The sequence below is a fragment of the Monodelphis domestica genome, chromosome X (genome assembly GCF_027887165.1).
Source record: "Monodelphis domestica isolate mMonDom1 chromosome X, mMonDom1.pri, whole genome shotgun sequence".
Taxonomy (NCBI): Eukaryota; Metazoa; Chordata; class Mammalia; order Didelphimorphia; family Didelphidae; genus Monodelphis; species Monodelphis domestica.
The window spans coordinates 17,134,265-17,151,476 of record NC_077235.1 but is presented as its reverse complement, the minus strand read 5'-3'; the positions used below and the strand labels follow the sequence as shown (position 1 = coordinate 17,151,476).

Genomic DNA, 17,212 nt, shown 5'->3' with positions numbered 1-17,212 from the left:
GAGGGGGCACGTGGGTAGTTTAGAGGTTTGAGAGTCAGGCCTGGGACAGGAGGTCCTGGGTTCAAATGTGGCCTCAGATACTTACTAGCTGTGTGACCCTGGATAAGTCACTTACCCCCACTGCCTAGCCCTTCCTACTCTTCTGCTTTGGATCCAATCCACAGAAATGATTCTAAGAGAGAAGTTCAGGGTTTAGAAAAAGAGAGGCGGCAGCTGGGTAGTTTAGGGGTTTGAGAGTCAGGCCTAGGACAGAAGTCTTGGGTTCAAATGTGGCCTCAGATCCTTACTAGCTGTGTGACCCTGGATAAGTCACTTACCCCCACTGCCTAGGCCTTCCTACTCTTCTGCTTTGGAACCAATCCACAGAAATGACTCTAAGAGAAAAGTTCAGGGTTTAGAAAAAGAGAGGGGGCAGCTGGGTAGTTTAGGGGTTTGAGAGTCAGGCCTAGGACAGAAGTCTTGGGTTCAAATGTGGCCTCAGATCCTTACTAGCTGTGTGACCCTGGATAAGTCACTTACCCCCACTGCCTAGCCCTTCCTACTCTTCTGCTTTGGAACCAATCCACAGAAATGACTCTAAGAGAAAAGTTCAGGGTTTAGAAAAAGAGAGGGGGCAGCTGGGTAGTTTAGGGGTTTGAGAGTCAGGCCTGGGACAGGAGGTCCTGGGTTCAAATGTGGCCTCAGATCCTTACTAGCTGTGTGACCCTGGATAAGTCACTTACCCCCACTGCCTAGGCCTTCCTACTCTTCTGCTTTGGAACCAATCCACAGAAATGACTCTAAGAGAAAAGTTCAGGGTTTAGAAAAAGAGAGGGGGCAGCTGGGTAGTTTAGGGGTTTGAGAGTCAGGCCTAGGACAGAAGTCTTGGGTTCAAATGTGGCCTCAGATCCTTACTAGCTGTGTGACCCTGGATAAGTCACTTACCCCCACTGCCTAGGCCTTCCTACTCTTCTGCTTTGGAACCAATCCACAGAAATGACTCTAAGAGAAAAGTTCAGGGTTTAGAAAAAGAGAGGGGGCAGCTGGGTAGTTTAGGGGTTTGAGAGTCAGGCCTAGGACAGAAGTCTTGGGTTCAAATGTGGCCTCAGATCCTTACTAGCTGTGTGACCCTGGATAAGTCACTTACTCCCACTGCCTAGCCCTTCCTACTCTTCTGCTTTGGAACCAATCCACAGAAATGACTCTAAGAGAAAAGTTCAGGGTTTAGAAAAAGAGAGGGGGCAGCTGGGTAGTTTAGGGGTTTGAGAGTCAGGCCTGGGACAGGAGGTCCTGGGTTCAAATGTGGCCTCAGATCCTTACTAGCTGTGTGACCCTGGATAAGTCACTTACCCCCACTGCCTAGGCCTTCCTACTCTTCTGCTTTGGAACCAATCCACAGAAATGACTCTAAGAGAAAAGTTCAGGGTTTAGAAAAAGAGAGGGGGCAGCTGGGTAGTTTAGGGGTTTGAGAGTCAGGCCTAGGACAGAAGTCTTGGGTTCAAATGTGGCCTCAGATCCTTACTAGCTGTGTGACCCTGGATAAGTCACTTACCCCCACTGCCTAGGCCTTCCTACTCTTCTGCTTTGGAACCAATCCACAGAAATGACTCTAAGAGAAAAGTTCAGGGTTTAGAAAAAGAGAGGGGGCAGCTGGGTAGTTTAGGGGTTTGAGAGTCAGGCCTAGGACAGAAGTCTTGGGTTCAAATGTGGCCTCAGATCCTTACTAGCTGTGTGACCCTGGATAAGTCACTTACTCCCACTGCCTAGCCCTTCCTACTCTTCTGCTTTGGAACCAATCCACAGAAATGACTCTAAGAGAAAAGTTCAGGGTTTAGAAAAAGAGAGGGGGCAGCTGGGTAGTTTAGGGGTTTGAGAGTCAGGCCTGGGACAGGAGGTCCTGGGTTCAAATGTGGCCTCAGATCCTTACTAGCTGTGTGACCCTGGATAAGTCACTTACCCCCACTGCCTAGGCCTTCCTACTCTTCTGCTTTGGAACCAATCCACAGAAATGACTCTAAGAGAAAAGTTCAGGGTTTAGAAAAAGAGAGGGGGCACCTGGGTAGTTTAGGGGTTTCAGAGTCAGGCCTAGGACAGAAGTCTTGGGTTCAAATGTGGCCTCAGATAGTTAGTAGCTGTGTGACCCTGGATAACTCACTTACCCCCACTGCCTAGCCCTTCCTACTCTTCTGCTTTGGAACCAATCCACAGAAATGACTCTAAGAGAGAAGTTCAGGGTATAGAAAAAGAGAGGGGGCAGCTGGGTAGTTTAGGGGTTTGAGAGTTAGGCCTAGGACAGGAGGTCCTGGGTTCAAATGTGGCCTCAGATAGTTACTCGCTGTGTGACCCTGGATAAGTCACTTACCCCCACTGCCTAGCCCTTCCTACTCTTCTGCTTTGGAACCAATCCACAGAAATGACTCTAAGAGAGAAGATCAGGGTTTAGAAAAAGAGAGGGGGCAGCTGGGTAGTTTAGGGGTTTGAGAGTCAGGCCTAGGAGAGGAGTCTTGGGTTCAAATGTGGCCTCAAAGATTTCTAGCTGTGTGACCCTGGATAAGTCACTTACCCCCACTGCCTAGCCCTTCCCTCTCTTCTGCAAGGTGAGGGGTTTAAAAGGAAGATAATTTTATCATTCAGGAAGAAAACAGCTGTTTGCTGTGATTTTTGTTTGCTTGAAAGTATGTCATCATAGTTGTCAGAGGGCTGTTGTAGGTGTCCTTAATGGTAGTCTCTGGGTGACAGCAGGGGAGAGCTCTTGTGTGTGAGATCTGGGTTCCAGGAGTGCAGCTGGGCTTTGGGAATCACTTTGCCCACCAGCAGCTGTGAGGGGTGTCTGTTGCAGGTGGGATTGTCTGACTCAGTCCTGATGCTTCTGACTGGCCAGAAGTGTGTCTGGGCGGGCGGGGCCGGGACAGCCAGGTGCGCATGAGTTTGGGCTCTTAGTGATTAGCTGCTGTTCAGGGGGGTGGGGGGTGGTGAGCACCTTTCCAACTCAAGCTGCTTACTCTAGGGCTGGTCCAGGATGTGCAGCCTTTTCATTTTTGAGGCATTTTCCATCCGTTTCCTCTTTGGAGTGTCCTAGTAAGTTTCTGAGAAAGTTGTATTTATTAGTGGCCTAATTTTACCCATGAGGAAATTGAGTCTCCAAGAGCTAAGTGAGCCTCATTCTGTGGAATCTGCCCTTTCTGGGGTGGGGTTGAGGGTTGGCTCTGAGGGTATTGCAGTTGGGGTGACCGAGGTTCAAATTGCGCCTCGGGGAGGGCTTTCAGGGCCCTTTGCAGACCTCCAGCTGCAATGCAATGGGAAGAGGCATGTTGAGGTGCACTTGTGCTAGCACTCAGATGACTTGGGACTTAACTGAGAGCCAGAAGTAAGGCTTCAGCACCTCAGGGACTTTCCCCATCAGCTATCACACTGGCCCAGACCTTTAGCCCCCTCCTCCTGGCTCCCTCTTTTCTCCAGTGTCCGGGATGGGTGTTCAAGTCCTTCACTTTCCCCCTGGAGGGTGGACGGATAGGCCTGGGGGTGAGGACGAGCCAATTAGGCTACCGGGCTTCCTGGGGTCGCCGGCCCCTTGGCCACTGTCTTTTGGCTGGAAAGGAGTCCCAGGGCAGAGAGAAGGCGAATGTCCTAGTGTTGGCGCTCTGAGTCCCAGGCCACGGGATGGCTCTGGACCTCATGTTCTCTGTGTGGAGTCAGGGAGAGTCCGAGGTCTTTTCTGAGGCACCCCTATAGACCACAGAGCAACTGAGAGAGCCACAAGGGCTTCTGGGGAAGTTCAATCAATACTTTCTGCAATAAATCTCCAACCTGAAAATCATTCCCCTAACATTGGAGCCATCAGATGGGAGGAAAGGATATAAAAAACCCATTTTCAGGAAATATATTTCAGATAGGCGAGTCCTCATAAGGGGAGATTTGGTGGGCAACAACACCGAGAGCCCGTCTAGAGGAGGACTGGGCGGCCTAATGCACTGCTCCTTTTGGAGGGGCCGGGCCGGGGGCTCTGGTAGGATGGCGCGAATTTTGCCCTCATCCAGGCTTGATTTCATGTGGGAGGCAGCTGGCTAGCCTTGTTTTATTTGGTAAAAATCCCCCCGCCCGTCACTAAGCAATGACCAAAGACACTAGAGATCCTGTCACAAGAAAGTCCAAGAAACCCGGGGTCAAGGATGCAGGAAATGGAAGGGCAGAAGGGTCCTGATAGGTGCCCTACAGTGTGAGAATGCCGTTCACCAATCGTTCCGTTGGGTGCGGCGTGACGTAGCTGCGTGGGGGCTGCGTGGGGGCTTCGGGGGCTGCGTGGGGTCCTCGCGGTAGCAGTGCGTGGCGTGGCGTGGCGTGGCGTGGCGTGCCGTAACAACCGTGCTGCGCAGCCGTTGAGGAAGCCCTCATTCGGTTCCTTAGCTGCAGCAGTAGCCAGCACTCAGCCACAGCTCGAGAGTCTGGGACTTGGGGAGCCACCATGAACCCCCACCCTATTAACAATAAAATCGATGGGATGAGGAGGTGGCACGAGGCAGACAGGGAATTCGCCTTAGCCTTCGTGAGGAGGCTGAGGGCGGTCTTAGGCAGGGAGGGGGCGATGGGCAACAACCCAAACTGGGCTGACCAGCAGCAGCCGGGGGAGGCGGAGACGGGGGAGTTGGAGGTAGAGGGCGAGGCTCTGGCCTTGGCTGCGGCCTCGGGCGGCCCCAGTGAGGCAGATGATCAGAGGGAGCGAGGGACTCCAGAAGCAGAAGCAGCACAGGCAGACGCAGTCGCAGCACTAGCAGGAGAAGCAGCAGTAGAGGTCCCCGAGGCTGAGGCTGAGGCAGAGGCCTTGGCCCACCGCAGCGCCCTGGAGGACGACCAGATGGAGCTGGGGGACGAAGGCGACGCCATGGAGGAAGAGGAGGCTGGTGATGCTGCTGCTGCAGCAGCAGCAGCAGCAGCAGCAGCAGCGGCGAAGGCTGAAGCCGAGGAGCAGGAGGTAGTCGACGACCAAGGTTTCCAGGAGGGGGAGGAGGAGATCGGCCTTGAGGAGGAGGGAGAGCGGGTGGCGGCCGAGGCTGCCGCTGCCACGGTCCCCCTACAGCGGCAGATGCCCTTGGAGGGGGCGTTGGCAGCGGGAGGGAGCGCCTGCAAAGAAGGAGGAGGAGATGGCGGCTCCGGTCCCAGCTCCAGGGCTTCCCTGTTCGCTGCAGGGCCTGAGGCTGGAGCCCCTCCCCTCAAGGGGGCTGTGGGTTGGCTGGTCCCGGGGCGGGAGGGCACTAACTGCCCCGGACCCCAGGGGCCCCAGTGCAAACGAGGCGTCAAAAGGCCTCGTGAGGAGTTGAGCCGCAGCTTCCGTAATGGTTTGGAAGGCAACCAGCTGGAAGCGGCAGCAACCCAGGCACCCCCTCTGCCACCTGGCCAGGGCCCAGTGCCGCCACCCCAGCCCGGCCCCCCACCTGAGGATCAGTCCGTGGAGCCCTCTGCTTTCGGCCTGGGGAGGAGAATGCGCCTGGTGCTGCTAGGCAACCGCGGCCCCAATTGAGCTCCCAAAGAGGAGGAATCTGAGCCGCCACCCTGGGTAAGCTAAGCAGCCCCCACAGCCACGGCCGGCCGCGGGACCCCCAACCCGCAAAGGCCGGATGGCGCAGGGAGCGGGGAGCGGGGAGCGGAGGGAAACAAGGGGGGAGGGGTCGCCCAGAAAAACAGAAAAGAACCGGGGAAAGGGGGACTGGGGAGTAGGGTGGGGAAAGGGAGAAGGGGATTCACAAGGGGAGAAGCCGAGAGGAGACGGTGGGGGATGGGCGGCCCCCTCGCTGGGCTGGCTGGCGGGTTTCAGGTAGACTGGGGGGGGGGGGGGCAGCTGTTTTCCACAGAATCTTGCGAATGCTACATTTTATTTAGGAAGGGACATAGAAGCTCCAGCTCGATTCAGTCATTTACCGGGGTGGGGGTGGGGGGCAAAAACGGGGACCCTGGAAAAGGAAGCCACGAGCCCCGCTCATCCCTCCTTAAAAATCTTTTGGCCATAAACGCAACCCTTTTTGCTACTGTCCGAACCGCCCCCCCCCCCCCAGGCTGGTGGAAGAGAGCGCCCTGGAAAATTGGTAAAATGTAGCTCTGGCCATTAGCCATTATGCCTCCCTGGAAATACAGCGTAGTACAGGTGACTCCTGCTTGCCAGGGAGGGGCCCACATGTCTGGGATATTGAGGAAAAGGTCCGTCCAGATTTCGTGATGCCCCCGAGCACAAATGTGCCCCTCACCATTTCACCAGAACCGACACCGGGGCAGAGCGCATTGAAGCCGAAAAGAATAGACTATACAAAGCCCGTTCTTGTAAGGGTCCCCTTTTCTCTACTAATTGATACAATGATGTGCATCATTCGAACAGGGACTGAATTCACAGAGGCACACGCTAGCGTATTTGCCTAGAAATAGGGTTCTTCCCTTAAAATGTAAACAGTGGGCCCCCCCCCATTTAGGTATTTCCAGAAACAAAAGGTATCAGTGATAGTCGTGATTTTCCCTGTAAATGTCTGCATTCGAGCATCGGGCTTCATTGTCACTCCCTAAAATCGCCGCAGTGAAGAAATTCCGAATCTAACAATTCGTGTTTTAACACAGATAATATGTGAAGAAAAAAGACAGCAGAAAATGTCTAACGAAGATTGACTTCATTCAAGTTCCTTCCTTCAATGTTATTTTGTTCCTTCTGTTTAAAGCATATTCAAAAATCAAATAAAATTGAAAGCAAAGTTACTGATCTGGTCTGTGGTGTCTGTAGAAATAAATGGGGGGGGGGTGAGCGGGCATGATTTTTCAGATATTTCAGCCGTGTGTGTGTGTGTGTGTGTGTGTGTGTGTGTGTGTGTGTGTGTGTGTGTTTGGGATGGCGAGGTAATCATATAAGAACTGCTTTTTTCAACCAAACTGAGAACAAAGGTCCTAGCAACCTGAGGGGAAGAGGGTGGGCTGTATTCTCTAGCAGAAATCAAAGCCAGCTTCCTGGATCTTTAAAGACCATCCATAAGAGCAATTAGGAACACTTTAATAAATGGGTAACGGGTCTGCCCCTTTGCATGGAGATTTACACTTATTTCCAGCCCTGAATTTTTTGTGATGATAGCAAATCTTTTTTTTTTGCCCCAAATGGCAGTTATTCCTTCCCTGGGGCAGTACCTGTACAACACTTGCCCCTCTAGGACATCTGGTCTCTTTGAAAAGCTACACAGGGGCCCAGTCTATTTGGGACCTACAGCTGTCGGCAGGTTTTCTTCACATCCAGGCAAAATCTGACACTGCAACTTCCCCCACTTGGTCCTGGGCTCTCTGGAAGCCATCAGGACAAGGGGCAGCCTCTTTTTTAAGGAAATAAGGACTTTAAGTCCTCAGTGACATCCATAATGTCTGGGCTCCAGGCTAAATCTGCCCAATTTCTTCCACCCCAGATTGAATTGACAATCCTTTCAAGGCCCTTTACTGTGACAATCAGCCTGCTCTGGATGTGTTTGTTTGTCCACATCTTTGAACTGGAGTAGCTAGACTCCTATATACTTTCTATTCCAGATACAGGCATAGCAGTGTCCAACAGAACCCCCCCCCCACACACACACACACAATTCCCAACAGTGTGCCCTTTTAAAATGCAGTCCATACACATGTAAAACCCAGTGGAGTTGAGCGCCAGCTAGGGGAGACGGTTGGGGGGAGGGGAGGGAAAGAACACGAATCCTGTAACCATGGCAAATATTCAACATCATCTCATTAAACGACATTTTCAGAAATAAAATAAAACGCAGTCTACGACACAGAAGAAAAACGTTTCCTTGATCACATCGTTCAGGGGGGATACAATCGTCAGGGATGTGGGCTCTAAATGATCACTCTGCAAATATTAATAATATGGAAATAGGTTTTAATCAATGAGACATGTAAAACCCAGGGGAATTGCTCCTTGGCTAGGCTACGGGAGGGGGTGGGAGGAGGGGAGCGAAAGGATATGAATCATGTGACCATGGCAAAATACTCAAAATCATCTCATTAAATCACATTTTCAGAAATAAAACGCAGTCTATAACACAGAAGAAAAAACATTTCCTTCATCACATCGTTCAATGGGGATGCAATCAGGAATATAGACTCTAAATGATCACTCTACTGCAAATATTAATAATATGGAAATAGGTTTTAATCAATGAGACATGTAAAACCCAGTGGAGTGGCTCGTTGGCTATGGGAGGGGGTGGGAGGAGGAGAGGGAAAGGATATGAGTCATGTAACCATGGCAAAGTATTCACAATTAATTAAATAAATTTAAAATAAAAAATGTCGTCTATGAGATATTAAATAGTATTAATATATACTATTTGGGGGCTGCTCTGTCAGCTTTAGCTCACATTTAACTTGCAGTCCATGTAATTAACTCCCCCCTCCACACACACACGTACATCTTCTGCGCACACACATACGCACACACATACGCACACACATACGCACACACATACGCACTGTTGTCTGGCTTTCAGATTCAACAATTTAGAGATCATTTAATTCCAAAGAGAGCATTTTCAGGTGAGCGATGGCGTCAAACAGCAGACTGCAAAGGTTGGGGAGTGGCGAGAGAGATGAAGGGAAGGCAGTGCGTGAGCACAATTTTTATTTCAGTGACTTTGAGAAAAAAGAGATTGACGCCACAAATTCAAGGGCTTGGTAGAGTTTTTTGTTTCTTTTTAAGGATGGGGGAGGTTGGGGCATCTCTAAAGACATTAGGAAAAGAAGCAGTTGCTAGGGTAAGAATAAGGGAGGGGGGATTACTGTGGATGAAAACTGCTGAAAATGATGCCAGGTCATCCAATCAAGTGCACATGTAGACAGGCTGACCTTGGTCAGAATAGCCAGCTCATTGTTAAAGACTCAGAGCAAGAAGCAAAAGGCTTCAACCAGAGTCGAAGAGGAGGGAATCTAAAGCAAAGGGCCTTCATGTGAGCTGATCTAGCCCAACTCCCTGATAAATAAAGGATATGTCTATAATAAAGAAAAGAAAGGAAGAAACTGCAGATGAGAGAAGCTGTGACCTCTCTGAGATCCATTAAGCAACAAGTATAGTCAAGATTCTTACCAATGTTTTCTCGTCCTCACATCCTCTTAATTGCTACTGTACCACACAACCCTGGAAGCGCTGGGCAGCTTCCGAAATGCAATCTAGGCCACTCTCCATTTCTCTTTAAGTATGGGCACAGGTCACTGTTCCTCAGTGGTGCCGCATCCTAAATGGACTTAATTCTAACTTGGCTACACTTGGTTATGGCCATCTGTTCTGAGTGCCCAGAGACCTGATGGAGGGTGTTTTCTTTAAAACAACAACAACAAATAAGTACGCCAAAGCAATTACATAAAGGAAACATATAGGATAGGATAGCTATAGAGCAAGAGGCTGTGGACACTGATGACAATAAAAGGGAAACCTAATGATTTTCTTTGCCTTTAATGAGATTAATGATGTAAACCGAACCACAATAATTTCCATCCAGAGATCATTTAAACCAAGCTCTCAAAAACTGCGAAGCGGCCTCATGTACCAGAATTTCAGTCTCTAAATAAATATTTCTTCTATGTCTCCTGCAATGTACAAATACTAGTGGATATGTGTTTATTCATAAATCAGGAAATTAGATCAGGAAAAAATGTCTAAGACATGAAAATGAAAGTCTTATCTACATGTACCTGAAATCTGGAGCTCTGCTCTCAAATTGTTGATAGTTTCAAAAGTAACTCTAGAAAATTATTATTTTCTCATTATAAACAAAATTATAGGATGAGATATGTTTTCTAATTCAGAATATGACATCAGAGGTATGCTACTGTCTCCATTTATTTTTCATAGAATTAAAAGGCAAAAGGAAAAAAACAGAGAGAGACAATTTGACTTGCTGAAAGCCACAAAACCGACAAGCACATTATTTCAACTACTGTTTCACTACAGTTATATTATGAGCTATTAAACTAGACTAGGAGCACTCTGTTTACAAATAAAAATTGACCATGTTTCCGTGAAATTCCACTTAACCAAATCTCCAGTTCCAGTATTTTCCTGCTTCCCCGTTCCCATTTTAATATTTGTCTAGACTCAAATATGTGAATGAAATGTTCTAACTTTGACTCCTGTCTGTGGACATGGGAGCCATCCAGTTGTGCGGACACATTTCTAGATTTTATCAATACATTCCCCAAGGTTGGCTGTGCACTTTGATCTCTGTACCTTTCCCCAATAACCAATGAGGATGGAGACCAGCACACTTTTTGTAACCCTAACTAACTAAGACACTATATGAAAAACATGTCTGTTGTTTTATTTGGCTTTTTTTTGCCTTTGTCCTTAGAAGCAAGTGCCTAGAACACAGGGTGATAGTGTTCATCTAGGAGCAATTCCCAGTGCGAGAAGTTCACGAGTCCCCAATTGATTGACGTTTTAATGTTTTTATGTTATGTAAAGGGGACAAGATGAGCTAAATGCAATGAGCCTGTTCTCCGAGAGGACCGTTCAAGGTGAGTTAACAAACACACCTGAAATGCTCTAAGTGAACCTGTGTAGCAAAATGCTAATGATGGCTCAGATGCTGTATTTCTCTGATTTCCACAACATCTTGTCACGTCTATGATATATTTCATAATCTTGTTAAATAACAAGTAAGTTTCAGGACAGTCGAGCTGGTTAAGAGATGAATTTGTAAAAGACCATCAAAATTAAAGAACAACAGGGCAAGGTGGTATACAGTTAACAGGCAGGTGCGACGAAGCAAAGGAGAACAGTAACGTACATTATACAAATCACTGTCCTGGAGTGCTGGTTAAATCATCATTCATAATCCCCTTGCTTTCCTCCACCCAGAACTGGTGTGTAAAAAGATCTTTCTGCTATTCCTTGCTGGCGCCCCTCATGTAAACCTACACAGAAGTCTGCCTTCTCCCAAATGACTGATCTTTTCATCACTGGGACACTGACCCACTTTTAGTCAGTCAACAATCATTTAAGCAGTTACTGGGTGGTCTGGGCTAAATGCTAAGGATACAAAGACTATTCTCAAGGAGCTCATATTCCAAAGGGGGAGGCAACATACAAGCAACTATATACATACAAACTTTATGCAGGCCAAGTGGAGGGTAATTTCAGAAGGAAGCCTTCTTTCTTTACATGTACATGCTCACCTTCCGTCTTGGAATCAATACTGGGTATTGGCTCCAAGGCAGAAGAATGGTAAGGGCTGGGCAATGGGGGTCAAGTGACTTGTTCAGGGTCACACAGCTAGGGGGTATCTGAGGGAGGAAGCCTTTTTTTTTAATATATAAACACTCACCTTCCGTCTGGGAATCAATACTGAGTATTGATTCCAAAATAGAAGAGCAGTAAGGCCTAGGCAAGGGGAGTGAAGTGACTTGCCCAGGGTGACACAGCTAGGAAATGTCTCAGACCAGATGAATCTAGGACCTCTCATCTCTGGGCCTAGCTCTCAATCCACTGAGTCAGCTGCCTCGCTGCCCCCACTATGATAAAATATTAACAGTTCTTGTTCATATAGAGCTTTTCAAAGCGATGTCCTCGCAACAACCTCGCAATATTGTTAACACGTTACTATTCCAATTTTCAGATGAGAAAACTGAGGTACAATGAAGTTAAGTAATTTGTACACATTCGTGTGGTGTCATAACTGGCATGTCTGCTGATTTCAAAGCCAGCTCTTATATGGAAAAGGAAGTGGGAGATGGACTAAAATGAATTTTGATAAAAAAAAAAAACAGTTTAGAGTCAGAAGGTACCTTAGACACTGTCTGGTACAACTGGCTCATTTCTTTCCTTATGCAATTTTTTAATGATGATTTTTGTTTTTTTAATCACTTAACATTTTCTTTTTTCTTTTGTACTTAATTTTATTTAATTTAAGATATTTTTCTATGGTTACAGGATTCATGTTCTTTCCCTCCCCCCACCAGCTCCCATAGCTGACGCACAATTCCTCTGGGTTTTACATGTGTCCTTGAACAAGACCCATTTCCATATTGTTGATGTTTGCACCAGCGTGATCGTTTAGCGTCTCCATCCCCAGTCATATCCCCATCAACCCAGGGTAGAATTTGAAAGAGAAATTGGAAAATAGTTACCCCTAAGACTACTAAACGTGACTTTCATTGGGGACCATCTTTCATGGCAGGGCCCTGCGGTGGTTTGGGGAGGAGTGAAGTGGTGATAACTTCACTTCTCTCAAGACCTCCTCAATCTTTTTAGAACATTTTTTCTTTCTTCATTTTAAAAATTAATATATTTTTTTTAATTGGGTTCCAAATTCCCTCTGTCCCTTCAGCCTCTCTTCTACCCATTGAGAAGGCAAACAATATAAAATCAATTATGCATGTGAAGTCAGGCAAAGTATTTTCCTACATGATCGTCATCACGATATTTCCATTACTGTGTTTTCTGCTCACTATTCTTTGTAGCATTTCATATATGTCTCTAGATCTCATATACACGTTCTCTAGAAGCCATGCCGTTTTCACTGTTATTGCACAACGATATTCCATCACAGTCATATACTACAACTTGTTCGGCCACTCCCCAAATGACGGAAATCCCTTCAATTTCGAATACTTTGCCATCACAAAAAGAGCTGTTGATCTCCTTGGCTTACAGGTGCTACTAGGTGAAAGGATGTGCACAGTTTTATAGCCTTTTGGACATCATTCCAAGCTGTTTCCAGAATGGTTGGACCAGTTCACAAAACCAGTCGGATGTTATCAGTTCCTTTTTCCATATCCCCTCCAGCACTGGCATTTGCCTTTACTGTCATTTTAGCTAAGCTGAAGGGTGTGACGTGATACCTCAGAGCTGTTTTAACTTGCATTGCTCCAACTGGTGACTTAGCATTTTTATATGACTATAGATGGCTTTGATTTCTTTTTCTGAAAGCTGCTTGTTCTTATCCTTTGACCATTTATCAACTGGGAAATGGCTCAAATTTTTGAACACTTTATCTATCTCAGTTTCCTAAATATTTAAGAAATGTGAGTCTCATTACTATGATCATTTGCTACCTAACTAATCCATTCCACCAATGGACCTTGCTTTCTTAGAGAGTACCAGATTGTTTTCATGATTACCACTGAGTAATAAAAAGGGAAGTCTGGTCCTGCCTTTCTTCACATTTTTTTTTCATTTTTCCCCTTGATATTCTTGACCTTTTTGTTCTGCCAAATTAATTTTGTTATCATTTTTTCTAGCTCTATAGAATAATTCTTTGATAGTTTGCTATGACACCAAAAAAATTAACTCAGGTACAATTGTCACTTTTATTATATTGGCTTGTTCTACTCATGATCAATTACTATTTCTTCTCCAACTGTTTAGATCTCTATTTGTGTGTAGAGTTCTCATTATGTTCATATAGTTCCTGGGTTGGTCTTTTCAGGTAGACTCCCAAGTACTGTATATTGCCTATTGTTCTTTTAAGTGACATTTCTCTTTCTTTCTCTTCCTGATGAGTTCAGTTGGCAGTAGAATAAAAAAGCTGATGATTTATTTTTTTTATATACCTTGCAACGTTACTAAAGTTGTTTATTGTTTGATCAGTTTTTTTTTACTTGCCTATTAAAGGTTCTCTAAGAATATTATCATATGATCTGCAAAGTGTGGTAGTTTTGTTTTATTGCCTGATTTTCTACTTGTAATTTCTTCTTCTTGTCTTATTGCTAAAACAAGCATCTCTATTACCATACTGAAAAACAGTGATTATAACCAACATTTTTGTCTCAGCTCTGATCTTGTTGGGAAAGCTCCATGTCTATCTGTTACAGATAATACTCGATCTTGGTTTTAGATAAATCCTATTTATAATTTTAAGAAAGGTTTCATTTATTTGTATTATTTCTAGTGTTTTTAATAGGAAAGGGTACTACTGTATATTGTCAAAAGCTTTTTCTGCATTGAGTATTGCGATACTCAAAAGATTTTTTTTTAAGTATATGGCCAATTATACTCTCAGTTTTCCTATTACTGAGCCAGTCCTGTGTTCCTGGTATAGATCCCACTTGGTCATTGTATGTAATCTTTCTTATATATTTCTGTAATTTCCATGAGAGCATTTTATTTAATTTTGTGTCAATATTCATTAGGGAAATGGGTTTATAGTTTTCTTCCTGGTTCATACATCAAAACCATATTTGTGTCATAGAAGTAATTTGATATGATTCCTTCTTTAACTCCATTTTCAAATACTTTATATAGTACTGGAACAAACTGTTCTTTAAATGTTTGGTATAATTCACTTGTGAATCCATCTGGTGCTGGGGATTTTTTCCTTAGGGAACTCATTTATGGATGTTCAATTCATTTTTTTCTGAGATGGGATTATTTAAGTATCCCATTTCCTCTTCTGTTAATCTGGGTAATTTATATTTTTATAAATATGCATCCACTTTTCTTAGTTTGTCAGTATTATTGGCATATGATAGGACAAAATAGCTCCTAATTGCTTTAATTTCATCTTCATTTGATAGTGCATTCACTCTTTTCATTTTTTATAGTGGTAATTTGGTTTTATTCTTTCTTTTATAAAAATAACATTAATAAATGGTTTATTTATTTTTCATAAAACCATTTTCTAGTTTTACTTATTAGTTCTATTACCATTACCTTTCAATTTTATTACTCTCTACTTTGATACTGAGGATTTTCTATTTTGATGTTTAATTGGGGATTATAAATTTATTCTTTCTCTAGGTTTTTAAATGTTTATATTCCCATTGTTGTCCCTTCTTTAATAAATTTATTGACTTTTCCTACTTCTCTTTCTGTATTTTTTATTTAAATTTCAATTATTCTATTTTGACATTTCCAAGTAATTGTGAACCTATTCACCCAAGTTCTTCTAATGAACATAATTTTTCTTGTGTTGTGGTCCAAAAAGGCTACATTTAATTTTTCTGCATTTGTTTGTGGGCTTTTTTGTTTCCTGATATATGATCAATTTTTGTGAAGGCAAGAAAACATGATAAAAAGAAAATAAAGATTCTCTTTTTCCATTCAATTTTCTCCAAAGGTATGGTTCCCTAAATCTTGCTAGAGACTCTCTAGTGTTATATGCGTACTACTGAGTACTTGTAGCTCATAAACCATATAAGAACAAAAAGTGAACTATTAATTGTACCTAAATTAATTTATTCAGTGTCATACCAAACTATAAAAAATCTATTTTATAGAACTAGAAAAATAATGACAGAATTCATCTGGAAGAACAAAAGATCAAAAAATCACAGGAATGAATGGGAAAAATGTGATGAACCAATGCCTATCAATACCAGATCTCAAACCGTACTAAAAAATCAACAATCATTAAAAAAAACCCAGAATGGATGATCAATGGAATAGATTAGGGGTAAATGATGTTAGCAATCTAGTTTTTGACAAACCCAAAGTAACCAGCTTTTTGGGATAACAACTCACTATTTAACAAAAACTGCTGGGAAAACTGGAAGACAGTATGGCAGAAAACAGGCATAGCCTAATTATATATATATATATATATATATATATATATATATACACATATACTATATTATAATACATATAATATATAATACAGTATGCCAAGAAAATGTCAAAATGGGCATATGATTTGACATAAAGAGTGATGCCATCAGTAAATTAGAAGAACACAGAATAGTTTATCTGTTAGATATATGGAGAATACAATTTATGACCAAACGAGATAAAGAACATTACAAAATGTAAAATGAATTTATTAAATGTAAAAGGTTTCCTACAAACAAAACCAACGTAACCAAGATTAGAAAGGATACAATAAACTGGGAAATTTTTTATAACCCATTTCTCTGATAAAGGTGTCATTTCTCAAATATATAGAGAACTAAGTCAAATTTATAAGAATAGAAATCATTCCCCAACTGATAAATGCTAAAGGATATGAAAGGCAGTTTTCAGACGAAGAAATCAACACTATTAATAATTACATGAAAAATGTTCTAAATCCCTTTTGATTAGAAAAATGCAAATTGAAACAACTCTGAGGTACCACCTCACACCAATCAGATTGGACAATATATGACAGTCGAGGAAAATAGTAAATGTTGGAGGGGATGTGGCCAAACTGAAACACTAATTTACTGGTGGAGATGTGGAATGATCCAACCATTCTGGAGGGCAGTTTGGAACAACGATGCCAAAGGTCTACAAAATAATGTACACATACCCTTTGATCCAGTAATACAACCAGGTAGTCTGTATCTCAAAGAAATTTCAAAAAAAGGGATGAAGGACTTACTAGTACAAAAATATTTATAGCAGATCTTTTTCTGGTGGCAAAGAATTGGAAATTAAGTTGATGTCCATCAACTGGGGAATGGCTGAACAGATTATGGTATACGATGGTGATGAACTACTACTGTGCTGTAAGAAATGATGAATAGATTGATTTCAGAAAGGGCTGGATAGGCCTACATGAACTGATGCAGAGAGAAATAAGCAGATACAGGAGAACACTGTTCACAGTAACAGCAATATTGTAGAATAATCAACTGTGATAGACTTAACTACTCTCACCAATACATTGATCCAGGAAAATTTTGGAGGACTTATGACAAAAAAAAAAATGATATCTATCTCCAGAGAAAGAACTGTTGTGGTCGGAATGCAGATCAAAGCATACTATTTTCCACTTTAGTTTATTTGGGTTTTTATTTATGAGTATTCTCTTACAAAAATGAAAAAAATATGGAAATATGTTTTGCATGACAGTAGACAGACAAACCCAGACAAAATTGCTCACCAGCTCTGGGAAAGGGGAGGGAAGGAAGAAAGGGAGACAATTTGTATTATGTATCTTCAGAAAACTTATTTGGAAAATTGTTATTATTGATAATTGGTAAAATAAAATATCTTTACAAAGATGAAACAAAAGTGAACTATAAGCTACAGGATTGGGAAAAAAGCCTAGCTTGGAAGAAGGAAAGCAAAGAAATTAATTGGATCGTTTACACTAGCGAAATAGAAGCATAATGGCCATATTTTTCCCACTGAATATATATTTCAATATATGTGTTCACATCACCAACCCACCTCCTTTCTCATATGCAGATCTTTTTCTTTGTTAACATGCTATAGACTATTATTCCCTTTGGGTTACCTGAGGTACAAATGAAGATACTTTCAGAAAAGCAATGGCCAATTATGCTGTAACCACCAGCATTATCAGAA

General features: G+C 43.5%; 1 protein-coding gene across 1 annotated transcript; it reads left to right on the top strand.

Moving 5' to 3' along the window:
• The first annotated feature begins 4,342 nt into the window (after positions 1-4,342).
• Positions 4,343-6,711, top strand: LOC103101665 (uncharacterized). The gene is made up of 2 exons (XM_007507512.2): positions 4,343-5,530; positions 6,577-6,711. Exon 1 carries the CDS (start codon positions 4,442-4,444, stop codon positions 5,492-5,494), a length of 1,053 nt encoding a protein of 350 aa, XP_007507574.1. The 5' UTR covers positions 4,343-4,441; the 3' UTR covers positions 5,495-5,530; positions 6,577-6,711.
• Positions 6,712-17,212: the final 10,501 nt, after the last annotated feature.

What these genes read in the sequence shown, in the direction of transcription:
- LOC103101665 (XM_007507512.2), top strand. Translation starts at nt 4,442, where the DNA reads ATGAACCCCCACCCTATTAACAATAAAATCGATGGGATGAGGAGGTGG.